This window comes from Amia ocellicauda, chromosome 1 (assembly GCF_036373705.1).
Source record: "Amia ocellicauda isolate fAmiCal2 chromosome 1, fAmiCal2.hap1, whole genome shotgun sequence".
Classification (NCBI taxonomy): Eukaryota; Metazoa; Chordata; class Actinopteri; order Amiiformes; family Amiidae; genus Amia; species Amia ocellicauda.
The window spans coordinates 12,127,790-12,143,822 of record NC_089850.1 but is presented as its reverse complement, the minus strand read 5'-3'; the positions used below and the strand labels follow the sequence as shown (position 1 = coordinate 12,143,822).

The following is a 16,033-nucleotide window of genomic DNA, read 5'->3' as shown; positions in this document are numbered from 1 at the left end:
TTGGTCACACCTCTCCTACTGACAGAATACAAAACATGACTACACATATTTCTGTGGTCAGATTAAACATAGTCTATTATCTGTAGTGGTAATGGGTATAAAAACAAAGATTTATTCACAATTAACTTGCCGAAACCATTACATTACAATGTGCAAAGAAGATGATAGCGAAAATAGGCCTTGCAGCCTGTTCTTAAAACAATGAACCAAATCACCCGGTTTTGGCTTCAGTGTAAGTAAAAGCCACGAAGTCCTTTGGGTGTTAAATGGAGAAATGTATGATGTGTGTGTAAAGATTTGATTTTCTTTCCAGAGCTAATTGAAAATGTAAAGAATGTGTTTTCTGGCCCCGTCACTGCAGCTGCTCATTGAAACACGATACTTGAAGAGGTTTGGTAACAAAAGTTTCCACCTTTGACTTATTTCTTTATGTTATGGAATACATTACATCTCATAATGGCACACATGCTGTTTCCACCAGAGAAATAAAATGCATTTGTCAAGGATGTTTTTTTTTAAGTTAGTCAAATTGAATAGGGTATAAATTGTGTTTGTCAATTATGATTAGTGTCTAGAGTGACAGTTAATATTGTGTCCCACAGTACTTCCTTCTTGGCTAAAAACTATTTCGCCAACAGGGGACCCTATTGAGTAACAATGCAATAGGTCCAATTTGAGAGAAACTACCGCAAACACAGCGTCGAGTTGGTCCGCATTGCAAACGTTTCCATTGTTGTGATCTACTTTCGTGTGAAAAATAAAAAGCATCTGACACGCATATCTAGAGCGACTGAAATAGACGTTTGCAGGAGGTTGGGTAAAATGTCCAATCTGTGATGCAGCCAAGCTAGAGAAACAAAAACCACCACAAAACACGGGTTTTCAAAGAAGAAATGCACACACGTTTCGCCCTGTTTTATGGCTACACTACAATTGTCTGGCATATAGTGTGCTCGCGTTCTTGCAGCGCAGATTCCCGCAGAACTGCAGATTCAGATCTGCATCGATCCCATTGGTGGAGCTGCGCAGATCTGCGGAAATCTGCGAGCGCTGATTGAGACCCAAACGGTTGTGTACAAGCAAACGCAAACAAACAAAACGTGCAAGCCTTCCCGTCAACGGGAAGCAAGGAACCAGGTGTGTAAAACCATTAGAAAGTATCCAGTTGTTTCGCTTTGTTTCTGTTGCGCACCATATGCATTATTTGTGAACTTGCAAAACCGACAAATCAAAAAAAAAAAAAAATATATATATATATATTATTATCTTCGCCTAAAAAAAAAAAGCAAATGCAAAGGAAACACCCTCCTCCCCTTTAAGCGGAGGCAGGAGCAGCTGAAGGCGCAACCCGATCCGGGGGCAGTTGCGCAGCCCGCAGCCAGCGCGAGGAGGCACGCGGCGCCAGAGCAGCGCGAGCAGGGCGCACGGGACGCACCGGCCATGGGACACCGTGCGTGAGCAGACCCGCACACACCCGCACACACCCGCCGGAGACCCCTAAACACAGCCATGGACCCGATAACGAAGTGGAGCCCTCAGCAAGTGGTGGAGTGGATGAAAGGTAAGCGCTGCTGAACTTTATTGGGGGGTGTTTGGGCTCCGCGCAGCCGCAGTGACCTCGGTGGCCGGAGACAGCTGAGACCCGCACGGCCGCTGCGCTGACATGTGTCCCAGCGCCAGGAGTTTCACAGATGCTGGTTTTAGTCACTATTTAAGTGTCTAAACCTCCAACACTGACAAGTACACCGATCGCCCTGCTGAATGACTTGTGCTTGATCGTGTTTTGCCGCATTGACACGCGTTTCCACATCGGCTGTGTAAAGTTGTCACCGTGTTGCCAACTTTGAGTTTGAGATGAAGGTCTTTGCTGGTCTTCCGCCACCAGAGCTGTCAGCTGAACATACAGCGCGTCCCTTTATGTGAAATAGTTTTTAATCTAATGAAGCCGTCAGCATTTCTGCACTTGAATTACTCCCGGGGTTCAGTTTGATTAAGGAAATAACTTTATTGGTGGCGATTTTCAAGTATCCGACGAATATTTCATATGTTCATATCGTTTAGTTTCACTGTTCAGCACTAGGCATAGCAATATCTATTATTATTATTATTATTATTATTATTATTATGACGATGTTGTATTTCTAATGTTGCTGCTGTGGGAAAGTAAGATCAGCAGAAGGTGCCCACGTCTGAAACGATTAATCGAGGCTTTGATTGACCGGAAAATGTTTTGGTCTTGATCTATGTACTAGTCATGCCTTTTGTAGCATTTTTTTAAATCTCCAAAACTGGAACATATGAAAAGTAATGTCTCCTAAATGAGTGTGACATTTACCCCGTACTCTCCGACTCCTTTTGACAGACCTAACCTGACCAGACCAGGCTACTTTGGGATCATGCTATTTATTATCCTTTCTTGTTTAAAGAGAAAGTTATTACTTTAAAATCGACACATTTCCAGATTTGTTGATGAGTGTTTTCTCTCTCTCTCGACAATAAGTTGTTCAAAAGCCCCTTGCTGCTTTGCTCTGGTGCTTCCCTGTGTGCATGTACCCGGGAGTTTAGGTTTTACTGTGATGATCTAACATCTGATAAACTGTTTGTTAAAGCAGCCATCATAAACTATTGGAGTATAAAGGGACATGTATGAAAACCCCCTTAAATGATTCATTATAATTACTTCCCTTTGGGATTTTTGAAATAGTTTGTGTCACCTGCACTGACTGACCTTCAAAGGTACAGTAATAGGAAGTTGTAATGAATTTATAAGGAGTAGAATTAAGTACTTTAAATAAATTAAATCTGTTAGTCCCCTCTCACGTTTCAACACTGAACTACAGTTGGAGTCAGTCTACAAACCAAGATCATTATTTTGTATAGTTTATTTTTGTGTTTCATATACTGTACTGTATATATTCTTAGTGAGGATGGAAAGCACCAAACATATCTTTCTATAAACATTTTTGGGATTCCCATATGTATGTACACAAATACAGCCAGCAGCTATAGGAAGAAACCAAAAATGTTTACTGCAAGATCTGCAGATTCTTACTGCTAGTATATTACAGTTACTTGGAAATAGTGTACTTCAGATTATGAATGAATTGCTGTAGGTGCCAGTGAAAGAGTTTCAATGTATTGTTGATGTTAAAACAGTCAAACAGTGGGATTCATTGGGATACAGTTGCTTTTTTCCCTCCAAGAAAAAGTGCTTACTCAGTGTATGTATGGCTCTAGGATTAGTACTATAGAACACACAGCCCCTGATGATCTATCTTCTGTGGCTATCAACAGTCAGCATATCCGAGACACAGGATCATAGTGTATAATGTGACGCTGTTAACACAGAGCAGAGACCAGCTCTCTGACCCGAGGCTGAAAATCCATTGAACAGATTTTAATGCAGTCTGTGCTGCCAAACATAAGCATAGACAACTGCTCCTTTACCCCTGCAGACTCAATCATTTGTATTTGTCTTCAAAACCATCAAATATTTTTACTACAGTTGTTGGTTTCACATAAGTCCTCAATATACCAAGTCAAGAATGCAAATTAAATTACCATTATTAATTATGTACATGTGCATATATTTAAAGCAAATGGACATACAGTTTAGCAGTTAATTCACAACAGAGTTATCTGAATTGGCTGCTGAATGCTTTTAAAAGTACAATTGGGAACTGTTTAGTCCTGGGGCACTATAGCAAAAAAGAGTAACCCCCCAACCCCCCATGGTAGTGTGTCACATGCTTAAAGTACCATATGCCCCTGGTTTCCCTCATTAAAGTGGAGCGTGCATTAACAGATCATTAACTGCCTCTCTTTGGGGTTCTTCTCAGCTTCTATCCCCCCAAAGGCAACTTTTCACAAAGTCTCAGTTTCTTAAGTGGTTTAATTATGTAATCACTCATCAGTGTACAGGTTTTACTTCACTTCCCTCACAAACTCCCCCCAAAAAGTCTGCTTTTCATTAATACATGTTGTAACAGCTTGGTGCAAATGTTATTAATCTCTTATTCACACGACTATCATTCTGGTTAAACTAGCTATTTCTGTTTTAAAGTATACTCCCCTCCCCCCTCCAAAATTGATTTTCTACTTCATGCCACATACTTTTCATTCCTAAAAGACTTGAAATATTTAAAATATGCCCATGTATAACTTCCCCTCTTGAAAAAATAAAGTTAAGTAATGTTTTGTCCTGCTGCCCAGTTTTTTTTTGGGCACAAAGTAAGGCCTCTTTTATATTTAACAAAAAAAAAAAAAAAAAAAAGTGAGTTTTTGGTATCCATAGAGTCAATCTTAGCTGGAAGAAATAAAATGCATATCATGTTTAGACTGCAAATAACAATGGTGTTTTTTTATTGTTTTGGTTGAATATTGTTGTTGCTTTGGTCTGTGGTCTCAAGAAAAGACGCTGAAAGACACTTAATCAAATCACCACATTTTCCTTTTCTTGTGGTTTTCAAAATTCAGATGCACTAAAGAAAGATTAAAAAAAAAAATGTAGTTCTGTCTATGGTCATCTCACAAACTGCACAAAAGTTGTGGCAGATTGGTATCTTTGTTAGAAGTGTTTTTTAGTTTGTGTAAACTTAATCTGAACTACTTTGGGACCAACAATAGTAACCCAATAAACAGAAAAACCTATACAGTTTACTGATTGGTCGAAAAAAAAAAAAAATCAAGGCAGCTAAAACATTACAGACCATTAAGAAATGGAGAAAACCGAATCTTATTCAGAGGTGTTACTGTGGCTTTTTCTTTGTGTGGTATAGTGTTAAAGAGGTGGGGGTAGTTTTCTATGGGCTCTGTATCCACACAGCTGATCTCTGATGCACTGTTAGACTCCATAGTCATTGTCTAACCAAAGGTGATAGGAGCTACTGTCAATGACGGATATGATTTCAATACATTAAGAAATGACAAATGAAGTGTGAAAAGAAACGGCTGTAATTCTATCCCTTCTGGAAGATGCAGGGTTTATTGGTTGTTGAGCAACACAATATTAACCAATAGTTGTTGTGTTTTGTTTTGGCAATACTGTAAAAACTATATAGGATATTGATTTGAGAAATACGTTGTCTAAACTATAACCCATTTCACCCAAAATAAACTACAAATGAGTATTGATTTGGTCTGTATTGTCAGATTAAGACCCATGCTTTGACCTTCTCCCTTATTGCACATGAAGATTCCAGTATTTCTTTTAATGCAAGATTTGTCAACTGAATAATCCTGGACTGTTAAATTGGTAGCAGGTGAATCAAGCTGTCCTTCCTCTTTATTAGGAGCCATGCAGAATCACACAAGAAGTCCTATAAAAATATATCCATACCCATGAACACTGAAATATGAAGCGTCATATTTCAGTGTTCATGGGTATGGATTTTTTTATTGGACTTCTTGTGTGATTCTGCATGGCTCCTAATATATTGCTTATGTACTTTACATGTTGGTACAGAAGCTTCTGGATTATTTTAGAAGCATCCCTTCAACCATGGTGTTGTCAGGTACTGTTGGAAAAATTCTGGAAATCCACGTTGCGCTTTCAAGTTGAGCTGAGCCTTGTTCGCTTGATGTTATGTGAAGTTAAATGCGAGGATGAAAAGAAATAAACAGTGTAAACTTAAGCTTACAAAAAGAGTTGGTGACCATATGCGTTCTACTATATTTTTACTTACTTGTGTAACTTCAGCTCTCAACTGTCTGCCTCCTCTGTGTTTATTTATATAGATGTTTTAATTCCCGTACTTTTTGATCTGCGGTTCCCCTCTTGCCATTTTCAAATAGCACTTGTAGGCATTTCTGACCTCAAAATTGTTGTTGTTCCCCAGTTCCCATGATGTTTAAAAAAAGAGAAAAAAGAAAACAACCTCAGAAAAGATACTGACTCACTTGTTCTGAAAAACAATGCGATGGCTGGTTTCCACAGAAAAGAACAAGTGGTGAATAATAGCTGTTGGCATCGGATCCCAAACTGATTCACGTGGCGGGGGATGGACTGCAGCCATGTCACCCGTTAAGAGAGGGAAGGTAGAGGGCAGTCAACCGGTTGTCTCCACAGAGGTAGTGAGGGCAGTTCGGATCAAACTGGCAGTGTGGAGACGTCTGGGGGGTGCACTTGAGGTTATTTAAACAGTGTTTTTGTAACTAATTGTGATAGTCCCGAGACCAAAGATGGTTTCACCACACAAACCACAGTTTTAAAGGGTCTTACCCACAGGGAATGCTAGGGATAGATTAGCCCTCGTGTGAGACCTAAGAGAACCATTTCTCTCCTCTCCGGCCAAAGGTTAATGGGTTGTGCACCTGCCACGATCCTGGAAAACTACTTTTCTGCTGGTGTCTCGCTGTGTAAACAAACGCTCAAGACCCCCTGGGATATTTCATGGAAGTGTGAGGTCATTTACGATGGGCTTTTGAGCTACTGGAGTGCACAACATCTTAAATTACTGTGTAGATCTTGACTGTGTGCTGACCAAGGTATCTTGTCAATCATTTGAGTTGCATACCACAGTGCGTCTATTTTAAGTGTATGGTTTGCCATTTAGGATATATTTTCAATCAAAATTCATACCGAATGTTTTCTTCAACATGTGAACAGAATCGCAGATTCTGTGGCCAAGGGATAAGACCTCTAAGTCTTTTATTATAATTATGATTGATTATTAATAAAAAATGATGAATGTGGAAAAAAACTATATTTATGAAAGAAAGGTTAGACTCCTTAAAGCATAAGTAAAATGTGAATTTGGAGTAAGTTTTTTCTTGTAAGTTTGGTAACTTGAAACAATTGTTTTGTTGTTGTCGTCTGGTGTTCCCAAAGCCTACTTGTTATAGGGGCTTCTGTCAAACCATAGGAATTTGTTTTGAAACAGCCTCTTTTGGTAAGGTGAGTGGGGGTCGTGCTGTCACTGTGGCCAGTTGGTCCAGTACAATTTGTTTGTATTCAAATATTAATATGCCTTTCAAATCACATAGATAATTACATATTAGCGGTGCCTGAATTGTAGTATTCCTTCCACTAAGCATTGATCTATCATATTCAACTATTTTGTTTTTTGTTTTTAATTGGAAAGTTGCCAGAGGAGACCTTCAGATCTAGGAAGAGCACAATCTGCCTCTTTTTGAGAGCAAGTGTCAAAATTTCACCATACTGTCTAATTTGCTAAAATAGTGGAATTCAGGAGATTGTGTAAAGGGATTAGAATGTGAAATAACATGAGGTGTATACAATATACAACACAAAAGTGCTCAGAATGAACAGGTTACAGTTCTTCCATAGAAGGATTTAAGCAGGGTCCCAGTGTCCTGTGTGTTTCACCCTCATTTCCAACATTTCCAGAGAAAGGAAAAAACATGGGTCGCCGGTTGCTGTTGTGAGAAGTGATTTTAGAGTAAAAGATTTGTTGTGTTGCAGTGTTGTTGTGTCTGGTGAAAAGCAAATTTTTCCGTTGCATTCGCTGGATGCATTTACAAAACTGCGCTTTTCAGTGCTTGTGGCATTTATGTTTCTATGTGTGTATCTGCTACATGTGTGAAGAAAAGACACCAAATTCATCCTCTGAGGCCTCTTCACTCCCTGTAACTATCTGCTCTTATCACTCAAGAACAAATTGCTCTAGTATCTGAAGACACTGGCTTAACTGATATCAAACCGCTTCTTTTGAAAACATTATTTAAAAGAAGAGATATATGAATTTGCTATATAGTAGTTTCTTATTAAATTAATTGGCAGGGAGTGTGTTTGTGTGTAGCGGTGCACAGTGCTAAGTTAATTCCAGTTTAACTTGAATTCTCAACATGCCTGAACAAGTCTGTGCTCCTTCTCTGCTCCTGGCAGGTGCAGTTTGCAAGGGTCTTCTATAGTGACTTTGTTCATAATGGCTATATTTCTAAGACAGCATTCTCCTACACAGTCTGTCCTTTGTTTTCAATAGACATATTTTCTATAAGGGGGGAAAAAGCCTTTCATAAGTTTCAATAAAATAAAAAAACATTTTAAAAAATTGCATGTTGATTTTCACCTCCAAAGGCCATTCCAGTCCCAGCATGTTGCTGTAGGTCATTTGCAGGTTCACTGAAGTTGTGAATTGGCTTTTTTTTTCTTTTTCTTTAACAGACCTATGGCATTGAACATTTTTTGTAAACGCTATACAAGACTTGTGTGGAGAAGCTGTTTTTGGTTGTGATGCTCCACTCAAGAGAGGGCGTTTGAGTGAGATAGAGAAAACATCTGGAGCATCAGCGAAATACGTCCCTCCCCAGCCAGGCACACACACAAGGGTTTCTGTACCTCTTGCATGCTGTACAATTATCATATGGATTTTACTGTAGTGTGGTGCTCCTAAAAGTGTACAAACGGGAATGTGGCTTGTACTGTTATTTATTATCACTCCAAAGCACTTATTTTATTAGACCCTGCATCTTGGGACTCCGAACATATCAATAATTTTGGAGCATACTTTATACAGTGTGTGCAGGTTACTTAAACCAAATATCTTTCTATAAATTACTTTGCATATACATATGCCTTTTTTTGTACTTTTATGTAATATTTTTTTTTAAGAGCCTACACACTTTCTTTTTTTATAACCCTATGACAAGATCTTCCAGTCTTAATCTTAAAGGAACCATCACCTCTATAATTTCAGGACACCCAAAAGCATAACTCCCCTGTCAGGTCTAGGGAGGACAGTGGGGTTAAGAGTCAATAACAGTGTCCTCCAGTGGTCAGCAACTGAGTACCGTAAACTGATCGCATTGCAAAGAAAAACTAAACCGAGGGAGCTTTAAAAGCATTAAATAAACATCCTATAGCCATGTGCTTAGTTGCTTAAGCTTTCATCTTGATGATAAATGTGCAGCCACTAATATGTGTATATATCCTTCCTCTACTTAGGCTTAGTGTTGTATAATACTGTAAATCATTATTCTCATGTAAATTTTTGTTATAGCAGGTAAAGCAGGGATTTTGGGCCCAGTTTTGCTTATGTGGAAATGCAGGATCTAAATAAAACCAAACCGTCTAACCACCTGTGTGTACAGTATTAGCAAAAGCAAACACAATGAGGGTGTTTCCTACACACAGACAAAGAAAAGACATGGCATTGGTTCTCAGGCAATGACGGGTTACACCAGTAAGGAATGACATCACCAAAAAGTGGCTATTCAATTTTATTCTTGCAATTTCCACCCCCTGTCCCCCAAAAAAGAAGCCACTGTTTGAGGTGAAAGGTGAATTTGCCTTTTTTTTCCTCTCCCTTTTTTTCCCCTCCTAACCCCTCTCCCCCCCCACCTTCCCCCAGTGCTGTATCAAGATAAGCACATTTGTAATCCCAGGGAAGCTGAAAATCCTCTGAGAGTCTGAGGCGCACACTGTATTGGTGTAGACACGAGAACAAAACCTGCTGTGCAAAAAAAAAAAAAAGTAAATAAATATAGTGTTTTTGTTTGACTTTGAAAGAAGTTGTCTAGGCTTGCTTGCACAATGCAGGTGATTTCAGCACCAAACCCGCCACACCGTGGAGTTTCGATTTATGCTGTGCTGGGACATGCACTACCAGGTGTCTGCTGTCGATCACAATAGTGTGGCTTTATCGGATGTCTAGAGGATGAAATGTAGTTTAAAACCCAAAAAACTCAGGCTAGAAAAGAGTGCACCTTGAGAGTTTCTGGGAAACATTTTTACCTAGATTGTATATCTGAAGGTGATTTCAACACTTGAAAAATATGAAAGGTGTTTGCAATCTTTTTGAGGTAAAGTGGTATTGGATGTCATTCTGCCCTGTAATCAGAAGCATAATGAGCACTTTTTCAGCACTTTCTGTGAGCCACATACCTGCCTTATTTGTTAAAAATTTAAAAACTTCAGGGGATTTAATTTCAGGGCAGTTGGGTTATCTTGAAATATCTGCCATGCTGGTGTAGAACAAGAGCAGCAGTTCTGACTGTGTTTTGAAGTGGAAAGTTCTGCATTTCCTGCGGCCTATTTGGGCCGTAATCAATCTATTTCCCAGCACCTCATGCTGGTTCTTGTTTTGCCCCCTTTTGATGTGTGGGGTTGCTATGACTTTTATTTTGTATTTGCCAGGCTCCTGTCTCCCCGCCCAGGCCAGAATGGGGAAGCTACTGCCATTGTGCGCTCTCCAGTTTGGAGCACAAAGGGGGAGGTTTACATTTTAATGCTGGATTTAGCGCAGAAAATACAAATTGGCGAGTAAACAATCGCGTGTGTGGGTTCTCGGCACATATAGGGGGGGAGGAGGGGGCTCGAGTGTTTTGTTTTACTTTTGCTAAAAAGAGATGCCAGACACACAGTGGGGATTTTGATGCGGAAATCCTTTTTTTGCTTGACATGACACTGAATTCTCAACGTGGGGGAGAGGGAATATGCATCCCCACCAGTGGATTAAATTAATGAGCAACAAGAAGAGGCAGTGAATGCATCGGTACCACTGATTTCTTAAGCCTGATTTTAACTTTGATTTAGGAACCAGAGTCTGTCCTCTCTAATCTGCCAGCACCAAAGGGCAGCAGTTAAATTCATTTCGTTAAGGTGGGGCTAATAATCTTCACAAATAATGGACCCACTTTTAAAAGTAGGGTGGTGTGGTCCATCTGAAATTACATTTTATGTGTACTGTATTGACCAACATAGATTGACTCCCAGTGTGCCTTTAAAAATTAATAAAATAAAAATATCATATTCACTTTGGAATGAAACTGCATATGGGACATATTCTAGTACACCAAGTATATAGACCTTATTCCACATAAGAATGGTCTGATTTCACCCCCCCCCCCCCAAGGCTCTTACTAAAAAGTTGTTTAGTTCTAATGAAGTCTAATGACCAAATTTTCTGAAAGTAGTTTTAATTGGAAAGGGGAATTTAATTGCGGTTAAACATAGTGCTGATGCAGGGGCAAAAAGTTTGGTGTTAAAAACTACTGTGAAATGTGTTCCTGTAAAACAGTGTTTTCTGAACCGAGACTAGTTTACACAAGTTGTTGTTTGTTACCACAGCATTTTTGGGGTTATTGTTTTCAATACTTTGTGTCTAGACTTTACTTCTGAAGATGGGAAAAGGTGGAGCTAATTTGCACTGAAAGTCTTTTTTTTTGTTTTTCTCTTTGCTTTTTCATTTTCTTTTCTGGATGTAGCCATTAACAGGGCTGTGAATATCAATAGATATTTGGAGACATTTACCACACCTTCTTTTGTTTAAAACACGTGGCAAGATAGGGTTCCTCTGATCACTTATCTTCTGTAAGATTGGCAAGTCCAAAACCCAGAAAGAAAATGCTAAATTGGCCTTGACAGAGGACGCTTGATTCGATCTTGTTGCAATCTCACACGCGCCTGCCTTTAAGGGGATCTTATTTGTAATGCTTTGGTGGGAGTTGTGGTTTGTTATTGGAGTTCCCCATCAGATTGAACTGGCCTGGGTCCTCTGATCTTGCTGGTTGGGAAACCAGGGTTTGAATTCTGGAAGGAGTGGGTGGGCACTGCTATACTCTCAACCCCGATACAGCATCTGCCTTTCTGCAGTGGTTAGGGGTGGCTCCAGTGATTTACAGAAAACTATTTTAGTTTTGGAAATACAGGCCTCGTGACCTCGTCCCACCCTATCCACTTTTAATGTCTCTTTCCAACTGGTGTCACCATTTTGCAAGTTTCCTGCAGATGCTGTGGTTTCCTTTTTTTTAAATTTTTTTATGTGCATCGCATTGCACTCTAAGTGATACTGAATAGGTGTTTCACTTGTCATGGGATGCAATCTGCATGATGAATCAGCCTTATTAAGAATCACTATTATTTTGAGTTTGTTACCCTGAGGGGATGGAGGCGTGAAAGCACATCTGTTTTTACAATTGTGTTTTTTTTTCCTCTTTATCAATCGACGCAATTCCTAGCATGCATATTTCCTGAGGAGGCTGTGTGTCTATGCTCTTCAAAGGAAGGAGGAAGAGAATTTTATAGGTGTGTGAGTGTGTCTGTAAAGATGGGAGGGGTACAAAAATGTACCCTAACTTTGGCAAATTATTGCTTGAGTAGGGGAAATTTCCCTGTGAATAACTGCTCTGTATTATATTGTCTAAATACGATAGGCCATCAGCTCTGGGTCTCCAGGGAATGGACCCTGTATGTGTTTACGGGCATACGTTAATGGCAAGAGTAATAATTGGTTGAGTGACGTAACGCAGAGGCCCTTGTTGAACTCTGAATGTCTGAACTCGGTGACTGCAGCAAAACAACATTTCAATCTGAAGCCGAGCCTTTGAGAACAAGGAAGTTACTGATATGCAAACTATTGCCGTCCGAACCTGTTAGGGAAGTTTCCTTTGCCTCCAGCTGTGTGTATCGCAGGATCTGCAGGCAGCCCATCCCCTCTGGAGTCATCAGAGAACATTTTGCTGTCTGGAGGGGCCTGCCCTGTGTTGGGAAGATGAGGGGACAGGTCTGTCCAGCTTGCTGCTTGTAGGAATGATCTCACACTCTCCTATCATTCTCCTAGTGTGTCTTGTTTAAGTACGCACATGTATTATTGTTGTCCCTGTACTTAGTCATTCATGGTAGTGAGGGGGGGTGGTGTCTGCTGTAGACTCCAACCCTGTTTGGGAAAAAAACAGCGCTACGAGCACTTGACTTGTTGAGTCCATTCTTTGGGTTTTGTATCCTGTTTTTCTACAGATAGTGTTGTTTGAACCTAGATCCTCATCTTTCCACAGTCAGCTCTGTCAAATCCCAACTCTGTCTGGATAAGCATCTAGTCTTATAAAGGTGTACTGTTATGCATGTTTGTTATTCTCAAAGATGACTCATGTCGGTATGGTGTTGGCTCTTGTTGAATACAGCTTTTGATAAAATTGCCAAAGGCTCCTTGTCTTGTGCGACCTGTGTAGGCTGGGTTCTGAGGACAGCTCAGCCTGTTTGCAGTTCGTGTGGCCCTGCCTCATGAAGGAGGGAGTCTCTTTGCTTCTGTAGCTTTCAGAAGTAGATGCTGTAAAATTAATCCATGTTTATTTTCAGGAGCACCTGCCGATTCATGGAGAGCACAAGTCTAAAGTTCTTTACAGAGCTAAATTATAATCACAATTATATTCACATCTAATATGTATAAATTGGATCCCAGTAAAATTCAACGTATTTGTGTTTGTATGTTCCAAAAGGTAAATGCCTCTGTCGATAAGCTTGGGTAGTCATGTTTGTTGGTGTTTAATTAATTAAAAAGGAAAATGTTCTTTTACTTCAGCTAAAATAAGATTGTACACAATTCACATCAGTTTCACAGTTCCGCTGAAGTTATGGCCAAACTCTTCCAAAACTGAAGAAGTGTCAAATTTTTATCATGTTTATTTTGTCAGTCAGCTGTTCATCTGTTCGGGCGTTTTATAGGCTTTCAAAGCATGTCCAAAAGGATTAATTTCTACACTCTTGGAATTCCTTCAATAGAAATCTGTGAACAAAGAGCATTCCTCAAATCCCTACAGGTTGGTGAGTATAAAAGCCATTGAGAGTTACAGTGGCGACCCTATTGTGCAACTGACTTTCCCACTGTCCATCCAGAGGAGAATTGGGCAGATGGCTTGGGATCAGAATGAATGGCCCTGCTGGGAAGAGGATATATATTTTTTTTTTTCTTCAGGTGAAAGGAGGTTTTCACTTCTATGTAATTAAACCTTTGAGCTTAGCCTTTAACCTCATTTGTGTTCTGTGCAGTAATGCTGGTTGCCGGGGGAAGTGTTCAGATTGAGATCAGAAACAATTAAACCCCACACTTTCATCTACAAGTGTTGGTCTTGGGTAATATCCTGTCTGAACAGATGTGGAGGTCACCAAAACTCTATTGTAAGCACGTGTGTGTAGCTGGGCATTGAGTATGTTCAGGCTTATCTGAGAAAACTGAAACTAGGCCTGCCTAAGTTTAAATCTCACCGTCTTTGGTCACAAGACTACTTAAAAATCTGGCATTTTGATTTAGGAGAGATGTAAGAGGTATACGCAACAGCACAGAAGTCTACATCCTGTATGGTCAGCTTGAGAGAAGTCACGAATGTCTTTGTGATTCTGAGTGGGATTACTTAAAATACACATAGCTTTCTCTTTCCTAGTCCCCTCAGCATGCTCAGTCGAAAAGTAGTCTGCAGTTTCAGTTTATGCAAAGGATGTGAGCCAGGAAATGGAAAAGCCTCTGTGAGAGGGAAGTGTATTAAAGTTTTGTGTAGCCAAGAAAATGCCTGCTTGGCTGTTTCAAACTTTGCAAAGGTCCTCCTAGAGAACTGCTTTTGCTTTCCCAGCTGTCCATTCCAAACAAGGGTGTATTAGTTTCACTTTTTGTCTTGACACCCACATCGTATTAATAAATCTGATGGGCAGTTGTCCAATTCTCCACCCTTATCGAAGTGTATTGTGCACTGCAGCATTAGGCCACAGGGAAAACCAGACAGGTCCTCCTTGCCCAGAGGAGTCATCCTAATTACAGGGCTTGAAGATCAGACACCAGTCCAGAGAGCTGATTACTGATCGTTTTTATCTATAGAAATGTCACTGTGCTACATAGAAAATGTAAGTGATGTTTACCTGTGCAGAATTGTTAATCACTTCCTGTTGTCTGTGAACCACTGGGATTTCATGACTTCTCTGCTGTCTTCTTCCACTTTTCAGTATGGTGTCATATTTGTGGAACAGTGGTAGCAATGGAAACCAATATAATTTTACCAATATATTGGTAGTAGTTTTGTTTACAAGGTGAAACAATTTGCATATAGGCTACACAGTCAAGCAAATGACTGTTCCACACTACCTTTAGTGCACTGTCATGTTCTTGCCATTTCTCTAATTCTTTTTTTTTGTCTGTGTTGAGAACAAGGCATCTAGGCCATTGTCACAGGGGTGCTAGATTTAGGTTTTACAAACTTTAAAAAGTCACTTTCCTCTTGCCATTCACAATCAAGTGACAGAATATAAACCAAAACCTTATGGTTTATAGTACACCCTAAAGTAATTGCTCTCACTATAAATGACTTTCCCTACCAAGTCTTTTATTTAGGAGGATGCAGCCATGTGAGTAAAACTTGTAAAGCCTGGAGAAGTCATTGTATGTGATTGACTCCGACAGTAAGAACCAGGTTTGACTGGATCCCGCTGGGCAAGAAGGAATTAGTCCCTATTAGTTCAAGGCTGTGGGAGTGGATGGGTATCTGCCCACTTTGTTGTTTTGAAGTCTTGGACATAAAATGATTCCAATTAGACTCCAAGAGCTGGTTGTGCAGTGCAGAGGGGAGCAGGTTTGTAGCAAATGACCTTCTGTGCTTCCCAGGATCTCTGCTATGCGTTTGTTCTTGGCGAAGTTGAAAGGCCAAGTGCTCTTCATGTGAATTGATGCCGTTTGCAATCTTCGCGTCAACTTGGGTAATTGGCAAAGCCATTAGAAAACAACCTTCTTCTGTCCTCAAGTTATCTTAAACAAAAGTTGTGTGGAGGTTGAATTGGTAAAAGTGAGCATCAGGTTTTGATGTTAAGTTAGAATTATGTGTATGATCATTTTACCACCATAGACTGCAGAGAAAACATGAAACTATATCTCAAAAAGACCTTTCACAAATGGAAGATGTTGAACTACATGCAGTATTTATACAGAGGCTGCAGTCAGAGTATGTATATCCTCTCCAGGATTGTAGGTGTTACTATTCAGTGGTATGTTCTTTGAAATGCCAGTTGGTTCTTTTCCATTTCTAAAATTATATTTTATAATTTAAAAACAATCATTCTTAATCAAAACTGGTCAGAATTGGCAGTATTCTGCTCCAGCACTCCCGGGCAATTCTATTTATTTTTTCACTCACATTTTCATTTGGTGTCAAAGTCCTTTATTAGGCTGTCTTGAAGCGGTTCATTTTGATCTCGTGCGGTGACACTCTAATGAAAGAAAATAGCAGAGTAGGAGATGCGCCAGTGACGATAAAAAACAACTCCACTGTAATTTGAGAAGCTCTGAAGTATTATCCACCAGGTCTTAAATGTGTG

General features: G+C 39.9%; 1 protein-coding gene across 1 annotated transcript in view; it reads left to right on the top strand.

Annotated features, from left to right (window-relative positions):
- The first annotated feature begins 1,345 nt into the window (after positions 1-1,345).
- The window catches only part of LOC136765953 (connector enhancer of kinase suppressor of ras 3), a 64,101-nt gene continuing 49,413 nt past the window's right edge, over positions 1,346-16,033 (top strand). The window contains exon 1 of the mRNA XM_066719635.1: positions 1,346-1,561. Within this exon, the coding sequence (XP_066575732.1) occupies positions 1,510-1,561 (52 nt within the window). The 5' untranslated portion in view covers positions 1,346-1,509. The remainder of the gene's footprint in view (positions 1,562-16,033) is intronic.